The 20,089-nt window shown below is 35.5% G+C and overlaps 2 protein-coding genes across 6 annotated transcripts; one reads left to right on the top strand and one right to left on the bottom strand.

Moving 5' to 3' along the window:
- Window positions 1-5,398: 5,398 nt before the first annotated feature.
- On the top strand, window positions 5,399-12,059 carry LOC110374375 (sodium channel protein Nach). The gene is made up of 10 exons (XM_064038782.1): window positions 5,399-5,603; window positions 6,245-6,323; window positions 6,398-6,516; window positions 8,656-8,767; window positions 9,852-10,021; window positions 10,375-10,480; window positions 10,749-10,900; window positions 11,106-11,230; window positions 11,370-11,663; window positions 11,881-12,059. The coding sequence occupies exons 1-10, from the start codon at window positions 5,434-5,436 to the stop codon at window positions 12,057-12,059; spliced, it is 1,506 nt and encodes a 501-aa protein (XP_063894852.1). The 5' UTR covers window positions 5,399-5,433.
- LOC110374353 (heterogeneous nuclear ribonucleoprotein M) lies at window positions 12,057-19,713 on the bottom strand. 5 transcript variants are annotated; one of them, XR_007511657.2, is made up of 14 exons: window positions 19,547-19,712; window positions 19,236-19,430; window positions 18,984-19,146; window positions 18,787-18,877; window positions 18,339-18,465; window positions 18,081-18,227; window positions 17,647-17,991; window positions 17,320-17,539; window positions 17,038-17,147; window positions 16,673-16,808; window positions 16,469-16,541; window positions 14,052-14,203; window positions 13,622-13,692; window positions 12,057-12,134 (listed from the first exon to the last, which is right to left on the bottom strand). XR_007511657.2 is itself a non-coding variant. In XM_021332030.3 (12 exons), the coding sequence occupies exons 2-11, from the start codon at window positions 19,416-19,418 to the stop codon at window positions 16,486-16,488; spliced, it is 1,572 nt and encodes a 523-aa protein (XP_021187705.1). In that variant the 5' UTR covers window positions 19,419-19,430; window positions 19,547-19,713; the 3' UTR covers window positions 15,621-15,859; window positions 16,469-16,485. The 5 variants fall into 5 exon arrangements, 4 of the variants coding, with proteins under 4 accessions (XP_021187705.1, XP_021187706.1, XP_021187701.1 ...); XM_021332030.3 differs by lacking the exons at window positions 12,057-12,134; window positions 13,622-13,692; window positions 14,052-14,203 and adding an exon at window positions 15,621-15,859 and having other exon boundaries at window positions 18,787-18,871; window positions 19,547-19,713; XM_021332031.3 differs by lacking the exons at window positions 12,057-12,134; window positions 13,622-13,692; window positions 14,052-14,203 and adding an exon at window positions 15,621-15,859 and having other exon boundaries at window positions 18,339-18,462; window positions 18,787-18,871; window positions 19,547-19,713.
- Between the last annotated feature and the right edge of the window lie 376 nt (window positions 19,714-20,089).

The following is a 20,089-nucleotide window of genomic DNA, read 5'->3' as shown; positions in this document are numbered from 1 at the left end:
AAAGAGAATAAAATAAACGAAAAATAGTACAACAAATAAAAATATAACGTATATGTTGAACATGTTTATTAGTTTAGTGAATATATGCAGTATGTACAAACATCAATACCTACAATAGCAAACGATATGCATCACTACAACACTAAAATAAATACATAGCTACCACAATTTATACTATAAAAACTAATACGCAGAACCAAACGCACGTAAATCCAGATAAACAGTTTATTATATATGTTATTACATTATTTGTTCTAAAATCCACACACGCATATAAAACTAAATTAAGCAATGTTTGTGCATGACTGTTTCTCCGATAAAACAATATTTATTTAATCGAAACCTGTATTCTATTTTTATTTTCTGTTTATTGCATTTTAAGTACTCTTTAGCGGATCTAAATTCAAATATTTAGTTGTAAAAATTTTGTTTATATCACGAACATTTAATATTTCAAAGCTTTACCTACTAAGCCTCACCTATACCTTGTTGAAAATTTACACAAAGTTTGCAGACATTATATAATAACGATACACAATAAATGGTAGGTAATCCCTCAGTTTCTGAGAAGAACCATGACTTGACTAAACAATGAATAGAATTATACGTAAAGAAATAATTCCAAAACACACGTAAGTGTCTCGCGTCTTTGCAAACACATTGTTGAAGGTTTTGCATCACTGGCACAAATCTGAAACCCAAATAAACACGAACAAACATTTTAGTGACATCAGGGTGACTTTGAATAGAGCCTTCAATCGGCTGTCGAATAAAAAAGTACACGTCAAAAGCCGCAATCAGTTTATAGATCCGAATGATTCCAAACAAAATATATACTACACATATTTACATTGGTGTTCACCTAAATATTGAAACGAGGTGTCAGGAATACTCGGTCCGGAAATTGAACGTGAGTGCCTCAAATATTTACCCATCACATAACTGTTTTATTTACAAAAATGCTTATTTACCATTCCAATAAAATTATTATGTATGTTTTACATTTACATAGGCTTAATGTAACATTTATTTGGCAAGAAATCTGAATAAAACTATTAATTGTTGAGCTACAAGCAATCTTTAACATGATAAAATAAAGGTGAGCTTCGACTGTTTCAATTAGGCGGTAAATCAACATTAATTAAAACAACGAGGGTGTTATCCGAGGACCTATCGACGGAGGTAGTTTAATTACAGCCAGTAAACAAGGTCACGTGTATTGATTGTCGAGATTCCAATAGCGTGAGCTATGGAAGTTTGCACCTTGCCGCGACTGAGGTGCTAACTGATTCCTAATTTAATCGAATTTTCGAGTTAAAACCTAATTTGTATAGCGTTGGACTTGTGGTATAGTTTATGGAACAGAATCCGCTTACAATTTTTAGATACCGCATCTTTAAATACAAGAAAATCTGGAGTATAAAAATGTTTAACATCCGATCATGTCAATTTAGATGAAAGGATAAACCTAATCTAATATTTTAGACTCGACTACAGTATTAAAACATCCTTTCTATCCTAATTAACAAGTCTATCAGCTGCTTTGATACAAATCAACTAAGCTGTAAACGTGACCCCAACAGATATGTTTTCACTTCATAAACTATACATGATACAAGCAAATTACTGTTAAAGCGATAGCCTCACACGCAATGCTGATGACGCACAAATCCCTAGTAATCTGGGATCCAATTACATAAAACGAATCCCTTTAGAGGTTTTAACACTCAATGTAACGCCCAAATGCAAATCAGTTAGTTGCCATCTGTTCTAAATTAATTCATTCAATTTATAAATGTACCCCAACACGAGAATGTTAAGGGTCAGAGATGGGTGATCTTGTAAACAGCTTCCAATAAATAAATTGCTAATTTCTTTCTGAATAGGCCTTTGAAATATGTCGTGGGCTGAAAATACTTTATGAAATAACATTGGAGTTTATTGAATAGGATTAATTGAGTAATACTCCTCGTTTTACCTTCCGCAAAGTCGTTGGTATTCAAAAGGTTGTATTATCTTCGGTTTGTTTCACATGTGAACATGTAAATGAGCTTTGTTTGCTTTTGTCTGTTAGCGAAAGCAAACAAACCAAGTCTTATTTGAGATCCTCTCAAACAGAAATGTGTAAACTTACCTCAATTAAGTAAATATTACTTTCTTCAGTAATAATGAACGAAATATATAAGATAGTATGTTTTCTTTGTGCATTGAAAATGTTCAACCGCAAAATAAGGTCATATTTTCATTTTATCTTAACCATTTATATTATCAGAAAGGATCTAAAGGATCACCCAACTTGGTAACTGGCTGCTTAAATGTATGATTTGAAATAACAATCAGTTTTATCTACTTTCAGATAAAAATCTACCTATAAATTCGAAACTGCAAGTATAGAAGTTAAAAGTGGCCTGCCAAGCAAATACTATTTTGATAAAATTACGTGCTTGCCAAAGCTCTTTTCAACCGCGAAACTTAGTAAAAACTTCATCTTCTTTCATACAATACTTCTTTAAAAATAAATTCTGAGCACGTTATAGCTGGCTTTTCAGGTTTTTCTCAATCCTTGCACAATTATAGGTACCTAGGTATATTTCTATGGATGAAATAATCTTGCAATAAGTACTTCGAGCGTCATACCTATCTTATCACTAGACATTTTTTCATGATCTAGACATTTCATAAGAAAAACACAACTGAGGAGGGCAAACGAAAATTCAGGGGAAATTACTTAAACCCAGCCGTTTAATTTAAATGACATTACCATTTCCAAACGTAATCAACAATCTTGACTAAACGTCTGCATTACAAGACGGAGCCTACTAACAGTTGCTGGCAATTCTTATTTAAGTTTAAATAGGTTTCGCGATGCAGCATCCACGTTAGAGCTTGAGACCGGAGATTGAGCGCGGGATCGCGGTGAGCGACCGGCCAAGTTTGACAAAGAGTAATGATCCGACACGATCGGACCGACACCTCCCGCCGTAACTATGCTCAGGCTCGCGATTTTACCACAAAAGTAATGTTTTCTTGATAATATTTGACCTGTCTTTTGTACTTGGTTCCTCAATCATTTTGTTAAAAGTAAATATCTAAATAAAATATCCTAGAAATTGGTCCTAGGATTTTTTTAAAAGAATTACTGACTTTCGCAGAAGAGAGGCTTCGGAGAAATACTTATACATCGAAGATAGCATTTCTAAAAGTAATGTTTATTCTCTAGTCGAAGACTTAAGTTATTGTGTACGCAGAACGAAGGACGGCGCCATTTTATCGTTCGATAGCGTACCATTGTATCGACGATCTTCGAAACGAAGTTGTTATCTTGGCGGCTCTCACGTTTTGTTGAATTAGTAAGAGGGTACAGACAAATGGCCATGTAAGAAACACGGAACGATCTCCAACTCGGGCCGAAAGCGATAGTGCTCCACTAGTTACGATAATAAATAGGGGCTTAACGCTAGCAAATGGCCGATTAGGGCATTCTTGACTACAACACGGGCATTCTGATAAAGTTAGCGTTTGCTTTGCAACGAGTCTCGTGGGTTTTATGGCTAACAAATAGATTGCTCTGCCATTAAATCACTCACATGCCACGAGGTATAACATAAGTGCCAATACAGCGGAATTTAAAATTCACTTCACATTATATTTTTTGGAGCTGTTAAAAATAAAAGATAACACCTCCTTTAATTAATTCCCTCGTCCATAATATATACCGTACCTACCTCATTAAACCACCGTACTTCAAACAGAATAAACAGTTAATAAATACTAATGCAAATCATTCAATTGTTTAAATAAGGCTAGGTACAACATGAAATACGTTTTCGCTAAAATTAATTCAACCTCATTTTAACGAGATTCAACCATTTATACCTTTTATTAAGGCCAATTCGACAAATTGAACGCTTAAGGTTTAATTAAGTTAATTTCTAAGTCCATTATGGTCTCGTCGCTTATTTCGATCGCTGTGTTTGATATTTTATTTAACTTTTCACACTGTACTTAGTTTCAATACATAGGGAGACATAGGAAAAACGTAGCTTGTCGCTTTTTTCCCTTTGAAACATTTTAGTAGATTTTCCTTAATGTCAACAGTAAACAATAATGGCCCAACCACTATTAGGATTAGTATCTCAATTGGCTATTATATGATAAATTATGTTCAACGCCATTGTAAGGACTGTTATACAGGATCACTACAATAGACCTATTCTTTGGTTTACAAAGAATACAATTTGTACCAACACACCAAGTTACTATCAACAGTGTAACATAATAAAAGTACTTGTAATCAACTGATAATACATTATTTTAAGGTATTTTTATGATATTATAATAAGCACATAGTAGATACACTATAAAGTACCTATCTATCAAAGACTAATTTACTTTATGCTATCTATATAGTAGTAGATACTTATCTATACATAATTGTAGGTACCTACAAAAAAATGTAACTACATATCTTAAATCTTCAAAGAACAAAAACTTTAGGTACTAGTTAATTAACTTCTACGTTAACATATCACACAGATTCATGATTAAATTAATCTCAACAAAGAAAATCTTCTGACTGGTTAAGAAAAAATCATGAACCACATAAATTGACTGGCCAGTACATACAAGCAGTTTCCACAAAATCTTACATTTCTTACTGGTGAGTGTAATCCGTAAACAAGGTGAGCTTGATCCTCTTTTAAAAGCATCTTAAGATTTGTTCCAAATCTTCTACTATGAGAGTCGAAACCCGCCTTATTTGTGGAAGCTCCTCAGAAATCACTGTTTTCTAGTGACAGGATTACAAACAGCTAATACTTTGTGTACACAAGATTTTTGTTGGTACATGATTACCTAAAGACATGTTTTATTCCTTAATTTCTTGCCTCTACGACCAAACTAAATATTACAGGTAAGTAAAATATGGTTGATGGCTGTATACTATTTACAAAATTTTAGTAATACCTAAGATACCTTTTTTTTTTTTTAACGACGTAAAAAATCATCAAATGACCCCTCCCGCTGTGGGTTGGCAGCGGTGAGGGAGTGTCAGACTCTTACTGACTAAAAGCCGTCGTGTTCCGTCGTAGGCCTTCTTATGTGCTAGGGCCGCGGTACCTCTTTCGAACAACCCGGTATAATAAAACAGATCAAGTGAAATATACCTAATACTTATCCATAGATAACACGGAATAAAGAACGTCCATGGAAAATAATAAAGCCATCATTATAATCACATTAAACCTAATAATCAACACGCACGACATTATTACGGAATAGGTAATCTAAATTATACATATTTGAGTGTGTATTTCGGCAAAGCTTTGTAAAGCAAGCACTATACCAGTGAGCATACCAAAGTTTTTAATAAAATAATCAAAATTAACATATGTATTCGTAAATTGTACAGAAATAATCTCATTCTTACTTAACATGTTAAAAATAACAGTGAAAGAAAAACCCACGTTTAAGAGGAAACGTGATAATTACGCGCGAAAGTTGAAGACTCAGAAACTGATCAACTATTTACAAAGCGAGTTACGGAGTTCCACTACTCATGGTCTGCCTTACATTGCTAACACTGAAATACATTGGTTTGAGAGGTAGGTCTTTAATTTCTAATATAAATATGAGAGGCAGCTTAAATAATTCAGCGGTAGGACCTACCCTATAATTTGATGGAACCTTTTTATAAATTAAAAAAAAATGAATTTGTACTTACCTACATAGTTCGCAGCTATGTAGGTATAGCTTACTTTTCGCGTGTTCTCTCCCAATACCCTAAGAAACTGACGCTATTCTCGTTAATTTTATATTAAAAAGATATAGGCAAAGAGAGTTATGCAATGCGAGTTTAAAACAGAGTCTGGATGATTTAGGTATATTTTCCATATTTTAAAAAAATATGGGTCGATATTTTTCCTTGCACAGGAGTGCAAGGAAGTTTACTAACTCTTAATGGATTTTGTAACCTACCTGTGTTCTAGATTTGAATTCCAGAAAGCCAAATTCAAATTCTCTGAAGGCTGATTTACATTGAGTCAGTAACTGACGTCAGTGTAGGCGCCGAAAACTGACGCGTGCTATTTACACGAAGTCAGTGTAGTGTCAGTGTTTCGTCAGTGGTACTGTACTGACTTCAAATCAATTTACACGATGGCAGTGCCGGGTCAGCACTGACTTGTCAGTGGACTGACGTCAGTTACTGACTCAATGTAAATCAGCCATTAACTTAATTTTGCAGATTATTTTGGGCTGCTTGCTTCATCTTATCCTGCGCAATCATCTTCGTTCTTCTAACTTCTCAATATACCAGACTGGTGGTGAGTTATAGTTTATTTGCCTACCTTCTATTGTGTTAATTTCTTTTAAATGTTAACGCTGATATAATTTCCAGGAGGCACCGATTGTGAACAGTGTTGAGAAAGACTATTTGAACTGGAACGTCTCGTATCCCGCAATAGTTTTGTGTCCAGTTACCAAAATTGACGATGAAGTATTTGCTTATTATATCAAGTACGTATACTGAGCTACATGTGCATAACCAACAATTAAGTAGGTATTGTTTGAATAGGTAATTTTAGCAATTTTAACGTGTGCGTTCGCGCAGCGGAATGTTGTTGAATTTAAAGATTTTAATTATGCAGATAATTAGTGTATGACGTCCTATAATTGTGTATGGTAAATAAAAATTTGTGTATGCAGCCATTGTGGAGAAATTCACCAAAAACAGATTCCGCTGGGCGAACGTTGGCGAACGTTGTCCTGGCGGAACTTTTTTTAATCCATAGACTTTAGAAGAAAAGAGATGTGTCCAAAAATTAGTGTGTATTTGTGTATAATTGATTATGTATCAATGAAATCAGTGCATGCATAAACTTCGGAGAAATTCAAGTTTCCGCTACGCGAACGTTTGGCCATTAGCTAGTTTTCATATAAAGCGCTTACATAGAGAGCTGTAGATTTTTACATACGTTGTTTTGAATTTGTTTATATTTGTTTAAAAAACAGATTTAGAAAACGTCGTAGGGTTTTAAAGATAAAAATATAAACGTAAAATACACTTATTAGGTCTTAGTTCTTAAAGTATGCAGTTTGGGGTCTAGATTTTCACGTTTACACAAACCTTGTAAGTGTCTCCAACATGTTGCCAAGTATCAATGATGTTCCGTTAGTAATTAAAAAGTTATAGGATATTTTATCATGAATAGATCACTGTTTACAAAGCAGTCGAATATCACGACGTTCTAAAGGAATTGCATGGTAAAATGTATGCCAATAATTAGTTTAATCATTCAACTATTCACTTGCAAAATTAAATGTCATTAAATTCAGTAATTAAAGAAAGACAATTATAATACTGACGGAGCATCGAAAACCTACATAATCCGACCAAGTTCGGATAGCTACTAAAAAGCGACCGCGCCATATCTCTAAGAAACGTTCTAACTTGGAAGGTTAGTATTTATTAATATGGTACAGTTGCGTACACAAGCGTTAGGAAAAAATAGAACAATTGCATTTCTTGAATGAAAAATATGTTTTTAATAATAACGCCACTATCTACGACATTTTAGTTAAAATACGTAACGTTTATTAACGTTATTTTTAATCACGTAGTTAAGTAATTTATGTAAGTAATGATAATAAAAATATTTTTGTACACGGATATTTAAATAGAGATGTACTTGTTAATTGAAGATTTATTTTTATCGTAGATAGTGGCATTATTATTAAAAAAATATTTTTCAATCAAGAAATACAATTGTTTTATTTTTTCCTAACGCTTGTGTACGCAACTGTACCATATTAATAAATACTAACCTTCCAAGTTAGAACGTTTCTTAGAGATATGGCGCGGTCGCTTTTTAGTAGCTATCCGAACTTGGTCGGATTATGTAGGTTTTCGATGCTCCGTCAGTATTATAATTGTCTTTCTTTAATTACTGAATTTAATGACATGAAATTTTGCAAGTGAATAGTTGAATGATTAAACTAATTATTGGCATACATTTTACCATGCAATTCGAACGTCGTGATATTCGACTGCTTTGTAAACAGTGATCTATTCATGATAAAATATCCTATAACTTTTAATTACTAACGGAACATCATTGATACTAGGCAACATGTTGGAGACACTTACAAGGTTTGTGTAAACGTGAAAATCTAGAAAACTGCATTTGTATTTTACGTTTATATTTTTATCTTTAAAACCCTACGTTTTCTAAATCTGTTTTTAAACAAATATAAACAAATTCAAAACAACGTATGTAAAAATCTACAGCTCTCTATGTAAGCGCTTTATATGAAAACTAGCTAATGGCCAAACGTTCGCGTAAACTTGAATTTCTCCGAAGTTTATGCATGCACTGATTTCATTGATACATAATCAATTATACACAAATACACACTGGACACATCTCTTTCTTCTAAAGTCTATGGATTAAAGTTCCGCCAGGACAACGTTCGCCAACGTTCGCCCAGCGGAATCTGTTTTGAATTTCTCCACAATGGCTGCACACAAATTTTATTACCATACACAATTATAGGACGTCATACACTAATTATCTGCATAATTAAAATCTTTAAATTCAACAACATTCCGCTGCGCGAACGCACACAATTTTAACACGAATATAATTATATTTTTAGCGAAACCCTCAACAGAACTGGATATAATTTGGAGGCATACTACTCGGCGATTATGTCAGTTTCCTTGGAAGCATTAAATGTTTTGGATCTACCACCTCCAGAAATATTAGAGGTACGTTATGAACGATCAAAAGGTTGGTACATAGATAAGTACCTATATTATTTCGCAGGTTCGTAGTTGCAGGTATGTAGATGTAACGGGTGATTTTTTAAGAGGTATAGGATTTGATTTTCAAAAAGAACACAAAAAATTTGAAACATTGGATGAAATCTTTATTGGAATCGATAGAACGATCAATATAATTTAATGTTTGAAGATAATTTCATGCAAATGCTGGCCGCGGCTCCGGTTTAGATGGCCCATTCGCAAGGCCCAATTTCGGCACACTCTCTCCAACATATCAGCCGGTATATTACGAATAAATGCTTCAATATTGGCTCCCAGTGCGTCAATCGTTGCTGGTTTATCCCTGTTAACATGGCTCCACAAGAAATAGTCCAAAGGCGTTAGATCACATGATCTAAGTAGGCGGAAAATTGACGGGCCCAAAACGTGAGATAAACTGTTCACCGATTATCACTCAATTAGGCCATTGTTTCGCGTGCCGTGTGGCATGTGGTACCGTCTTGTTGATACCACATGTCAGGCATGTCCAATTCTTCCATTTTGGGCAAAAAAAATCGCCAATCATCCCACGGTAGCGCTCGCCATTCACAGTAACGTTTCGGCCATTGTCGTCTTTGATAGTAAAATTCAATAATATGCAAGCGTTGTTCGGTCGGAAGTCGATTCATGGTTAAATTATAGACCATACTGAACAAGTTTGACAATGATACAAGATAAAATTCACGCGTGATCTGCTAAAAAGAGTGTTGCCAAAAAGATACCAGCTAAAAAATCACCCTTTATATCCATCAATTGGGTGCTCCATGCTTTGGAGAAAAGGAAAAGATCTCGGCTTTGGAAATAACTTTTCCTAGAATGAACGGACAGCCGGGTTCGACTATGAATGGGAAAGAATTTCGAATGAATGAAGAAATACATAATTCAATTCTTTGTTCATTTTTAGGAGGACGCTGTTAGTGTTGCCCCACACCCTACCAGGAATACCTATACGTTTTTTATGCAATAGGTACTATATTTTATCACTGTCTACATACATACGTTCTCTAATAAGTATTTTAAATGTCCACAGCTTATAAAACCTGAAGAGTACGCGACAATCGCAGTGGATTTATTCAAGAAGTTCAAGAACACCACGCTACAGCTTCTCCTCAACTGGCCCATAACTGTAGACACCACTATGACAGAAATGGGGTTATGCCATATTATAAATTCGAACGTTGCTATACTTGATGACCCTACGTAAGTATAATGGCCTATCCATACAGATTGGGCCTCCCGTGGCAAATTGCCGCGAACCTCCACCAGGCAGATATGTCTAACAATGTAAAAAATAAAACCGTTTAAATAGGCTGCCGAAAAACTTTTTTTTATTTAACATTGGAAAAAACTTAATTTCGCAACAGAGCTTAAAACTGCGCTAATATCCTCGCAAATCAATATTAATTTACCAACCTAACCAACCTAAATCGAATCCAATTTTAACATTCGCATTCCAACAGCTTTTTCATTTGTAGGCAATGCACTTACATTTGCATGACGAAGCACCACACGAACCGTGTTCCATTAGGTAACATTCTCGTTTTGTATTGCAGCAAATGGAGTGACAGCAGTGTGGCATACGCCAAAAACAACATTGAGCTCTCTGTACACGACATTGACTTTTTTGTTCAGTTACTCAACTACACCGACGTATTTAAGGTTGGTACAATTCAAAAGTAAAGTCCAAAAAATATGCTGTGATGAGAATTCGTTATTTTCTTTGCATGAGACGCATAAATAATAAGTAGGTAAAACTCCCTCTCTACTTGCAGTCTAGAAAGATACGGTCATACGATCTTACGATGTACGGTCAGCATAAAATCTATTAACACTTAAAAGCCAGAGTCCTCCACTTCATACGATATATCGCTAATGTCGCTGTAACGGATAATGTGATATTCTTTCTATTTTTGAATTCCCTTTATAGATTTACACCGTGAGCCCAGACGAAGTAATTCTGATTGGCACGCCGGCGTTAACTTTTGAAACCGAAGGGTTCTTGTCTTTTGGAGTGCAAATTACGAGCACTAGAGCTTCAGAGGATATCAAGGATATTCCTTTGCAACTTCGTAATTGCAGGTAAGGATGACGTCATTATTTTTCGAATAGGCTCACGTTTTGATTGATCTTTGTTTTTTTTGCTGCTCTCCCCACCTTTGTGAAGGTACTTCTTACATCGCTATTGAATGAAGCCTGCTTCATAAGACGAAATCCTTACCTACATCTTCGTTGTAAGCGAACAGGAAAATCAACGTTAAATTAACCTTTGTAATGAAAATTACAGATTCAGGAACGAAGTTACGAGTAACAGGTACCCAATTTACTCGTATAATCGCTGTTTAATAGACTGTCGAATTAAAATGATATTTAAATTGTGCGATTGTATACCACATTTTTATAAGCCATTGGGTAAGTCAATTAATTCTGTAAATGTATATAAAAAAAACCTGTACATGTATATAAGGTACCTGTTATTGATAAATGTATGTCTTTGATTAGGTACTTCTATTAGAAAGTGACGGAGCAACTGTACTTTTTATGATTTCAGCTCACGAAAGAATTTGCAACTTAGCTGAACTGGAATGCCTACTTGAACACAAAAAACAAATAACTACACTGTCTACTTACAATGAAACTATGGGTAGATATGAAAATATAGACGATTTGCCGAGATCATTTCGTGATTGCGGTTGTTTGGGCAACTGCGAGGAAGACGTGTTTAAGAATGACCGAGAGACGTACTTACCCCAGGAGGCTATGAACAGAGTGAGGGTCAGCGTATCGGCGTTCCCGAAGGTGCGGGTCATGAGAGAAATCATATTTAGTTTCTATGACCTCTTCTGTAAGTATTTCAGATTTGCTAGTCCTTTGAGTCGGTTTAGATTAGTAATAGCCACTGACGCTTTGAATTCTTGAACTAGGCAGTTTGCCATTTGGAATTTAGGGGTGCCGCCCAAAAATTTGCAACCCCTGGCATCATGCTTGCTTTTAATTATGGTGCAAATTTCTCATATCTGACTGATGTATTGTAATGTGTAATGTTTATCTATTTTTCGCAGTGCGAAGTGGAGGTGTAGTGAATCTATGCATCGGTGCATCAGTCATTTCAATAATGGAGCTATTATTAATTGCATTGAGGATCCCTATATACGAGATAATGCAAATTGTAAAAGGAATTTGGCGTCGGTACAAAAAGTCACAATTACCAAGATTGTCAAACAATAAAAAACAAATGTAAATAAAACACGATTTATTCAAGATCTCCTGATACATTGCTTTCTTAAAAATATTATCATTACTTTCTCGAAAGTACCTGTAACAAAAACATAAAAGTTACACCTTGAATGACTCCGAGTAAATCACAGCTAAATCTTTCTTAGAAAACAACTGAATTAATATAATTAACCCTAGATAGATAACCATATTTCACTGTACACTAAAGATAACCATACGTCGATTCGACGTGCGAATGTTTGAGTGAGCATATTTTGGATTATGTATATACTATGATTATAAATGTGATACTATGTTTTAATATCTTTAATTATATGTTGATAAAATGAAAAACAATAGAGTTTATTTATCTTTTTATTATTAAAAAAAAATTAAGTACAAAACAAGATAATTCTTACTCTTCGAAACATAAACGTTTAGCAATCTTTCCATCAGTCTTATAATTTATTGTGTAAACTTTTAAAAATCATTTTTTTTTAATCTCTAGAATATAACAAATTAAAGTAAATCACAATTTTTATTCATTTTAGCATGCAAGGTACTTAGGGCAGGCGCTAGACTTGTGCTCTCCACAAATGAGATTTGTCTTTGTCTTTGTCATCCTTCTAATTTTTGAAGAACAAAAGGCACAATATTTCCTTTTTTTTAGCTCAGGTACATATTCATGTTGTGTGGGAGGTTTGGCTGGTCTTTTTGGCAGTATACTACTATTTATTTCTTTGATATTTATCGGCAAAGTGACCATTATACGCCTTGTCTACATCCATGGGGTCATCAGGCTACCGCTGAGTTTCTTCATAAAATCTCTGCGTCCCAGCGGTTTTTCTTTCTTACAAATCATATTATCAGCAGCAGATACTCTGCCACGTGTTCTGCCTTACTCGCCGTCCAACGATGATCGCTTTTGCCACTGAGAATTTGTAGCTATGGCATGACAATACAACTCGTCATAGTTAGCGGAGCACTTTCAGAAATTTCAGGGTTATTTTCAGACATGTCTTCAGCATCAGTATTTCCCTTCACTGGTGCACTATCTTCAAAGTCTTCTGCATCACTCTTTACTTCATTTTCTAATAAACAGTCATCAGTTTCACTGTCCGACGCCTCAATCTCTTCATCGCTTATTTCAAGCAACAACCGACAGGTTGCTGCATCGTCTGCACGGTTTCGTGACGTCAAAATGTAATTTTTATCGTGGCCTATAACAAGTAAAAAGAAAACTAATAAAAAACATGTAAATTTATTCTCAAAAAAAGACAATAACACATTTTCCCAGAAACAAAAAACGAACACTAAAGATAACCATACGTCACTTCGACGTAAGGTAGGTAAATATTGACGAAAGTATTGCACTTACCGGGGCGATATGGGTATGTCCTACAAGCTCCGACGGCCGACTGAGTTGACAGGAACGGGCAGGATAATAACGCGAAAAACAAATGAGTTATAACGATTTTTCTAAATCGATTACGTCGTTTCGATGTAGGTTATCTATCTAGGGTTAAAGAAGAGAGAGAAAGAGAAATTGAACTTAGAATGCATTCCCTTTGTCTATGTAATGCTTACCTCTTCAACCGAAGCCTCTTCGCTTAATGCTGTCTCTCAAGTGCGCGTCGTTCTGACTGTATGTGCATTACCTGAAAGTTAGTTTAAAGTGCATTAGAATTAAAGACGTTGTTTCTTTACACTGTATGTAACTACCTAAATGTTGAGTAGGTAATTATTAGGCAAAGTAAATGTTAGACTTTTCTTTTTTAATAAAAATAATCAAAAGTTTATAGCGTTCCCCTTGATTTTCTTACTTCCTTTACCCATTGGTACGACCCTCGTCGCATAGAAACTAAATATCAACAACCATCGTCTCCAGAATTCCACTTTCATTCTGCACTAATTTTAGACTAAAGAGCAAATATAAATCCAGTAATTGCAATCGCTATTCCCAACACCGGCGCACACCCCATTGACTAGATTAATACTAATTACAAATAAAACGTACCTTGCATCACTGACACCTTCCATTCGCTCCACCGTTCAAAGTGATAGACGCTTTCGAAGCGGTAGGTACCGCAGCAAAAATACTTTTTTTAGGAATTTGATCCTTTCATCATATCATGTATTCTCATAGCATCATAGCTTGATTTTTATCACCTGAAATAGACTTCTATTATAACAAAAGATTTCAAACACATTTTGCGGAAAACTTAGCATTTACGGAAAGATCCAAATATCAAATAGATATCCAACATGTCATGAATCACGGAACCTTCGAATACCTACGGAGTACCAACATCCAAATAGTAATTAGAAATCCGAGTCGATTAGATTTCGCCCGCTAATATAGAGAGTACAAACACTCTGGGCAGCGGACAGTACACGGACCGACCAAACCAATCTTCCCGAGTTCACCGATGACCAACATGAGTGTTCTAAAGTCGATCCTTGAAACGCTGGATACGCCGAGACTTGTAGAAAAGTTAATGATAGTGTTTAAAAATTTAGGGACCGGGTCCGATAATATAAACAATACCTGTAAGTTGTAATGCAGAGTGATTCAAGTATAGACATTTTTCTAAGTAGCACTGTTCTATAAAACCCCATGCACACCCGAAACAAATAACAAAATTCCAAGTTCGATGAGAGAAAACTTACCATTCGAGTCGAAGAAGTCTGAAGACGTATTTCATAGCAATTGCGACGCATCACAGACCCAACTTTTGCAATCTTCGAAAACTTTTCTTGGTGAGTGAGACAGCTCAATGTGCAATATTTAGCTACTTTTTGCGAAGTTAAATACAGAGATTACTACATGTCTACGACTCCAATATTAACAAACAGTGGTCAAGAGATAATTATTCGATAAAATAAATTGTTTGTGATCATAAGAAATTATGGCTCATTGAACCATGTTAATAATACGATGAAATATTTACCTCTCTTTCACGTAACCAAATGACGAGCATGTTACGGCAGCATAAGCAAATACCGAAAAAATTTCAAATGTTAAACAGCACTAAATAAAATGAGTCCATGTAAATTCATTACCAGAGCTAGATAAATTAACATGTGTAACCAGCAAACAGTGAATATTATCAAAAAAAGTCATTCGTTCTCGACTACAAGATAATTCGTAAGTGACTGAACCAGGAAATCAAAAGAAATTCAATATTCGGGCTCCGTCGTAGGCAGATGCTGTGGGATTATTCAAGACTTGTTCATAAATGAGTGCCTTCTGATTTCTTACTCTGTTTTTCGGAGGTGAGGTCGGTTAACCAGAGGCAAAAGCTTCCCGTTACCTGTTTACTCGTAACACACGTAGATGAACAGAACCTAAAGGTGACTTACAAAATTTACCAAATTGCTTCGCCGATCCACGATCACACGCCTCAACGACTAAGCGTTTGTTTACATACGCACTTAGCGACATCACTACTTGCACAATGACACCATTTGCCTGACACCTCGAAAGAACATGAGACGTTAACTATTTAAAAATTAAGAAGGAACCGATGCAGTATCAATGTTTCAAAATTGGATCAGTCAAAGATTTTGAAGCATAACATAACAATATTTTTCCTCAAATGAAATTTATTAAGTTTTAATTCATAAGGGCTACATAAAACATTCAGACGCTTACATTAACTTAACCTAAAATACAAATTTTTCATCGATAAAAGTGAACGTCAATCGAGACAAAGTTTTGAGAACACATCACCGAACAGAATTCAAGACGAGGATGGGAAAGCATTTCATTTCCAGGCAGCAGAGTGTATACAAACCCCAAATCAGACCGACTTCAAAACTTTCCTGAAATCACAAAAATTACAACATTTAGATGTCTTTTCGAGACATTCGTGTGCAATTAATTGCATCTTTAAGGCGCCAAATTATTAAGATGAGTAGATTTTTCAGTATATATCCTAACACTGTGTTTTTAGAATTTCAAGACAAATAGAAACGGGGAGCAGGTATCCACATATCCAGTTCCTAGGTAGGACAAAAAGTGCAGGCCGGACGAACGACATTCGCAGGAAAAACATGCTTATTGCTAATGACGGAACCCAGAAGCAGATAGTGCACATGTCACGAAATGCACACTAAACTAATGTGCATTTCATTTCATCTGGCAACACGGCGATACGTACATAGTTATGAAAAGCTAAAGATAAATACTAAGGTCTTCCAAAAAGGGAAAGAAGTAGAAACACACGAAGTATGCGCGGAAATCTGGGCATTGTTAGAAAAATCTACTCATTGACTGTTAAGCCCTAAGGCATGACTTGAACATTTTAGTCTTAAGGAAGGACATAGCAAGATTATGCCTAAAAGCAAGGATATCAATTTTCTCTGGAATAAGTCCGACGCATTGACAGTACGACGCAGGAAAATGACCGTAAGTAACAACAAAGTACTCACTCTTCTTGTTTCGACTGCTAGAAGAAGCGAACATCTATTGTTCTACCATCGATGCGGGTCCGGTCAAACATTTCTGAATACTGTGCTAAGAAAATTTACCCCTGTACTGATTACACAATAAAAACATCATTACAAAATTCATACCTCATCAAGAAGTCTGAGGAATGGTGATCCTAATAATTTGTCGTATTTTAAAAAGGATACTTATTGCCCTTTCTGCATCCCATTCCTTGTGGAAGCGCACGACCGCTGTGTCAGGCGCGGTCATTTCAGCGAACTTCACATCGCCGCATTCACTGAACTTCTCACGAATCAATTGCCATGTCACTGTTTGTGGTAGCTAAATGAGAAAAAAAAAACCTATTAAATGTCGCTTAATAAACGGCCAAAATAGATCTGCCTAGACTCTGGTCAATAATAAAGTGCATAAAATTATAGTGATGAATAAGTATACTGTAATATATGTACAGTGGTGAATAAGTATGCAGTAATATATGTATAGTGGTGAATAAGGATGCTGTAAATATGTATAGTGGCGGATTAAGTATGCTGTAATTGGAGGCACTTACGTTAGTTATGATGACCATATCAGAAGACTTGTCGCGGCTAGATTGTTGCACGCCCGGGTCCCGCCCGTATTGGGCCGACACTGTCACACCTCCCATTTGTCTGTTAGTACCTTAATAGACAAACATAATTGGATAAGAGGTAATAAAAATGATCATGTCTATTTACAATATATGAGGAAGTTTAGTTCTCATTAGATAAGGCACCAAATTGTGTCTGCCTATTTCAGAAAAGTTTTCAATATATTATGGACTTGAGAGTCTAATCTTGACTTTCTTACTAACCTGATAGAGGTCCAGAGCTGAGTGAGTTATTTCCCATCACACTGTTGGTCAAGCCAGAGTTGCTCAGATTGAGACCTGATCCCAAATCTGTGTTGCCAAGTGCCAAGTTATTCTGATTGGCATTAGCTTGTGCTGTGAGCACTGTTGCCAAGTCATTAGCAGTTAATCCTTGCTGCAACAACTGATTCTGCAGAGCCCCTAATCCTGTTAAACTCAATGCCTGAAAACAATAATACATTTTATGTATGCAATATTTGAATTTCAAGTCAAATAAAATGATGGATGATTAATTAAATGTTCAGGTAAATATAGAGCAAAGAGTCTTACTTGAAGTCCTAAATTGCCACCCAAAGCTGTGTTGGTATTCAGAGTATTTGCTGATAATCCTGCTCCCAGACCATTCAGAGTGACACCAGCAGTTGGCACAGCTCCCAAAACTCCAGCACCTAAAGCCGTTCCAGTGTTTGCAAGGTTCAAATTAGTGGTAGCCGGAGTCTGAGGAGGTAGGTTCCTTGCTACATCTCTCAATGGTTCCCCATTTGGTCCTAGACCAAGACCAATGCTCTTGAGTCCTTCTGGGAGCCTTACTTCGCTCTTGTCTGTGACACCCCTGTCCATGCGAACTGTCATTCTTCTGTCATACAGCATTTGTTTATCAAACATTGAAATGGCCTGTGGATGGAAGAGAATGGTTATTTTTATATAAAAAGTTATTTACATAAGCACTATTAGTTAAATAAATTAAAGATAATGTTATTTACCTGAACAGCTTCAACAGGATGATCATATTCAATGACAGCAAATCCTCTGCTGTTACCATCCTTGTCTACTGCCAGATCAATGTTGCGCACTTTACCCGCCATTTTGAAAACCTCTTTTATTTTAGCCCTGTCTGCTTTGTAATCAAGCTAAAAATCACAACAAATAATAAAATATGTAATCTGAAGGCTAAAATTAATGATTACATAAATTCATAACACTATGATCTTATACAATTTATGTGTTATGTAAATACTTACATTGGCAACAAAAACTTTTTTGACTAGAGGTGGCTGTACATTGATAGATTCAAGGAACTGTAGACTGAGTCCATAGGTATTATAATTCTCTGGTTCCCTTGGTTTGTTGATGCCCCAACTGAAACTACTTAGAAATAGAACAGAAGATTATATTAATAACTAGGCATCAAACAAAAATTAATGAAGTGAAGGTGATTAGTGTTTTATCAGACGATTAAGTTTTAAACCTCAGATAACATACTTGAGTGCAAAAATTGCATAAAATGGAGAACATAAATATGGCTACTGCAAACTGCCAATTGAGCAGTTACTATTATTTATTTATTTTCTATTTTCTGTTGTTAATAAAGCTTAAAGCAATTCAATTCAATGATGATACTATGCATGGGTTATCAAGCCAAGTTATGGGTTAAAAACAAATTAATTCTGATCTGTGTACTAAACATACTCTTTATCATCCCTGTTGTTTCGGTTACCACCGCCGCCGCCGCCACCGCCTGACCTTGAAGAGTTCATTCTGTTCCTATCATTCCCTGAAACTTAACACAAAATAATTGTAATACACTCAATGTATTCAACACACAACTCAAGTGTGATGTCAATTAACAAGTTTAAAAACAATAGAGGATAGTATGGGTAATTTACCTGTTTCTTCCTTCAAAACAAGTTTGCGACCATTAAGCTCATATCGGTGCATAACAAAAAGAGCTTTCTTCATTGCTTCAGAGTTCGTGAATTCGACGACACCACATCCTCTAGGTTTCCCGTTCTCGTCATTGAATAACTCAACGTAGGCCACATCTCCAACCTAAAAAACCGGGTAACAATAGTGAGCTAATTAACTTAGGTTATTGTACTTAAAACTTCTGTAGTTTCAGGATAATATAGATAACGTACCTTCTCTTTGAACAAATCTTTTAGCTCAGTCCAGCGGAACTCATACGGAATGTTAGATACAAACAATCTTTTCCCTTCGGTTCGGTCGCGGTCGCTAGATCGGTCTCTGGTTGCATCAGAGAATCTAGATGGCCGATCTCCGCGCCGCGATCGATCACGCTCTTTTTCACGCTGATTATCCATTGCAGGTTACACCTGATAAGAGTTATAATGCAATTAAAATGAAACCTAGGCCGGAACCGGCTAGAAATTATAAATTAGATTTTCAATCATGTAGGTCAACATCTAACTTGTCAAGTGTCAAAACTTACCAGAACTTGGGTGTGTTATAACAAAATCACAAATGGTATATATCTGGTGATGTTATTGATCAAATACAGAAAACACCGCAATCGCAAATCACAATTCACCGAACATAATTACAAAATGGCGCTAAAGTAAAAAAAACGCACGCATGACGCAAGTGAAAGCCAGCGAGGAAATGTAGTTGCCAGTAATAAAAAATCTACAACTTGATTTTTGGTAAGGCTCTCTCTAGACGATCTATAAAATGCGCAAATATTATGAAAGCAAATATCTAGGTTTATAGTTGTAGCGGCCGTCTTGTTAGAAAGAAGATAACCAGAATAACTGACTAGTTTACATCTCACAACTTATTTATGTCACTACTTATGTTTTATGGCCACAATTCACGTTCCCATTCTTGATTCTCGAGATATAATCCGTACCCGAACGGTAACAATAGCGCTTTTGGTTATTCCATTTTTTATTTAAAAAAAATCATACATCATATGACTCGATGCAATTTAAAAAGCACTTTACTAAACTTTCCTTAAAGACGAAGAAGTATTCAT

The sequence above is a fragment of the Helicoverpa armigera genome, chromosome 17 (genome assembly GCF_030705265.1).
Source record: "Helicoverpa armigera isolate CAAS_96S chromosome 17, ASM3070526v1, whole genome shotgun sequence".
Taxonomy (NCBI): domain Eukaryota; kingdom Metazoa; phylum Arthropoda; class Insecta; order Lepidoptera; family Noctuidae; genus Helicoverpa; species Helicoverpa armigera.
Note: the sequence above shows the minus strand (reverse complement) of the source record. Positions and strands in the feature narration are given on the sequence as shown.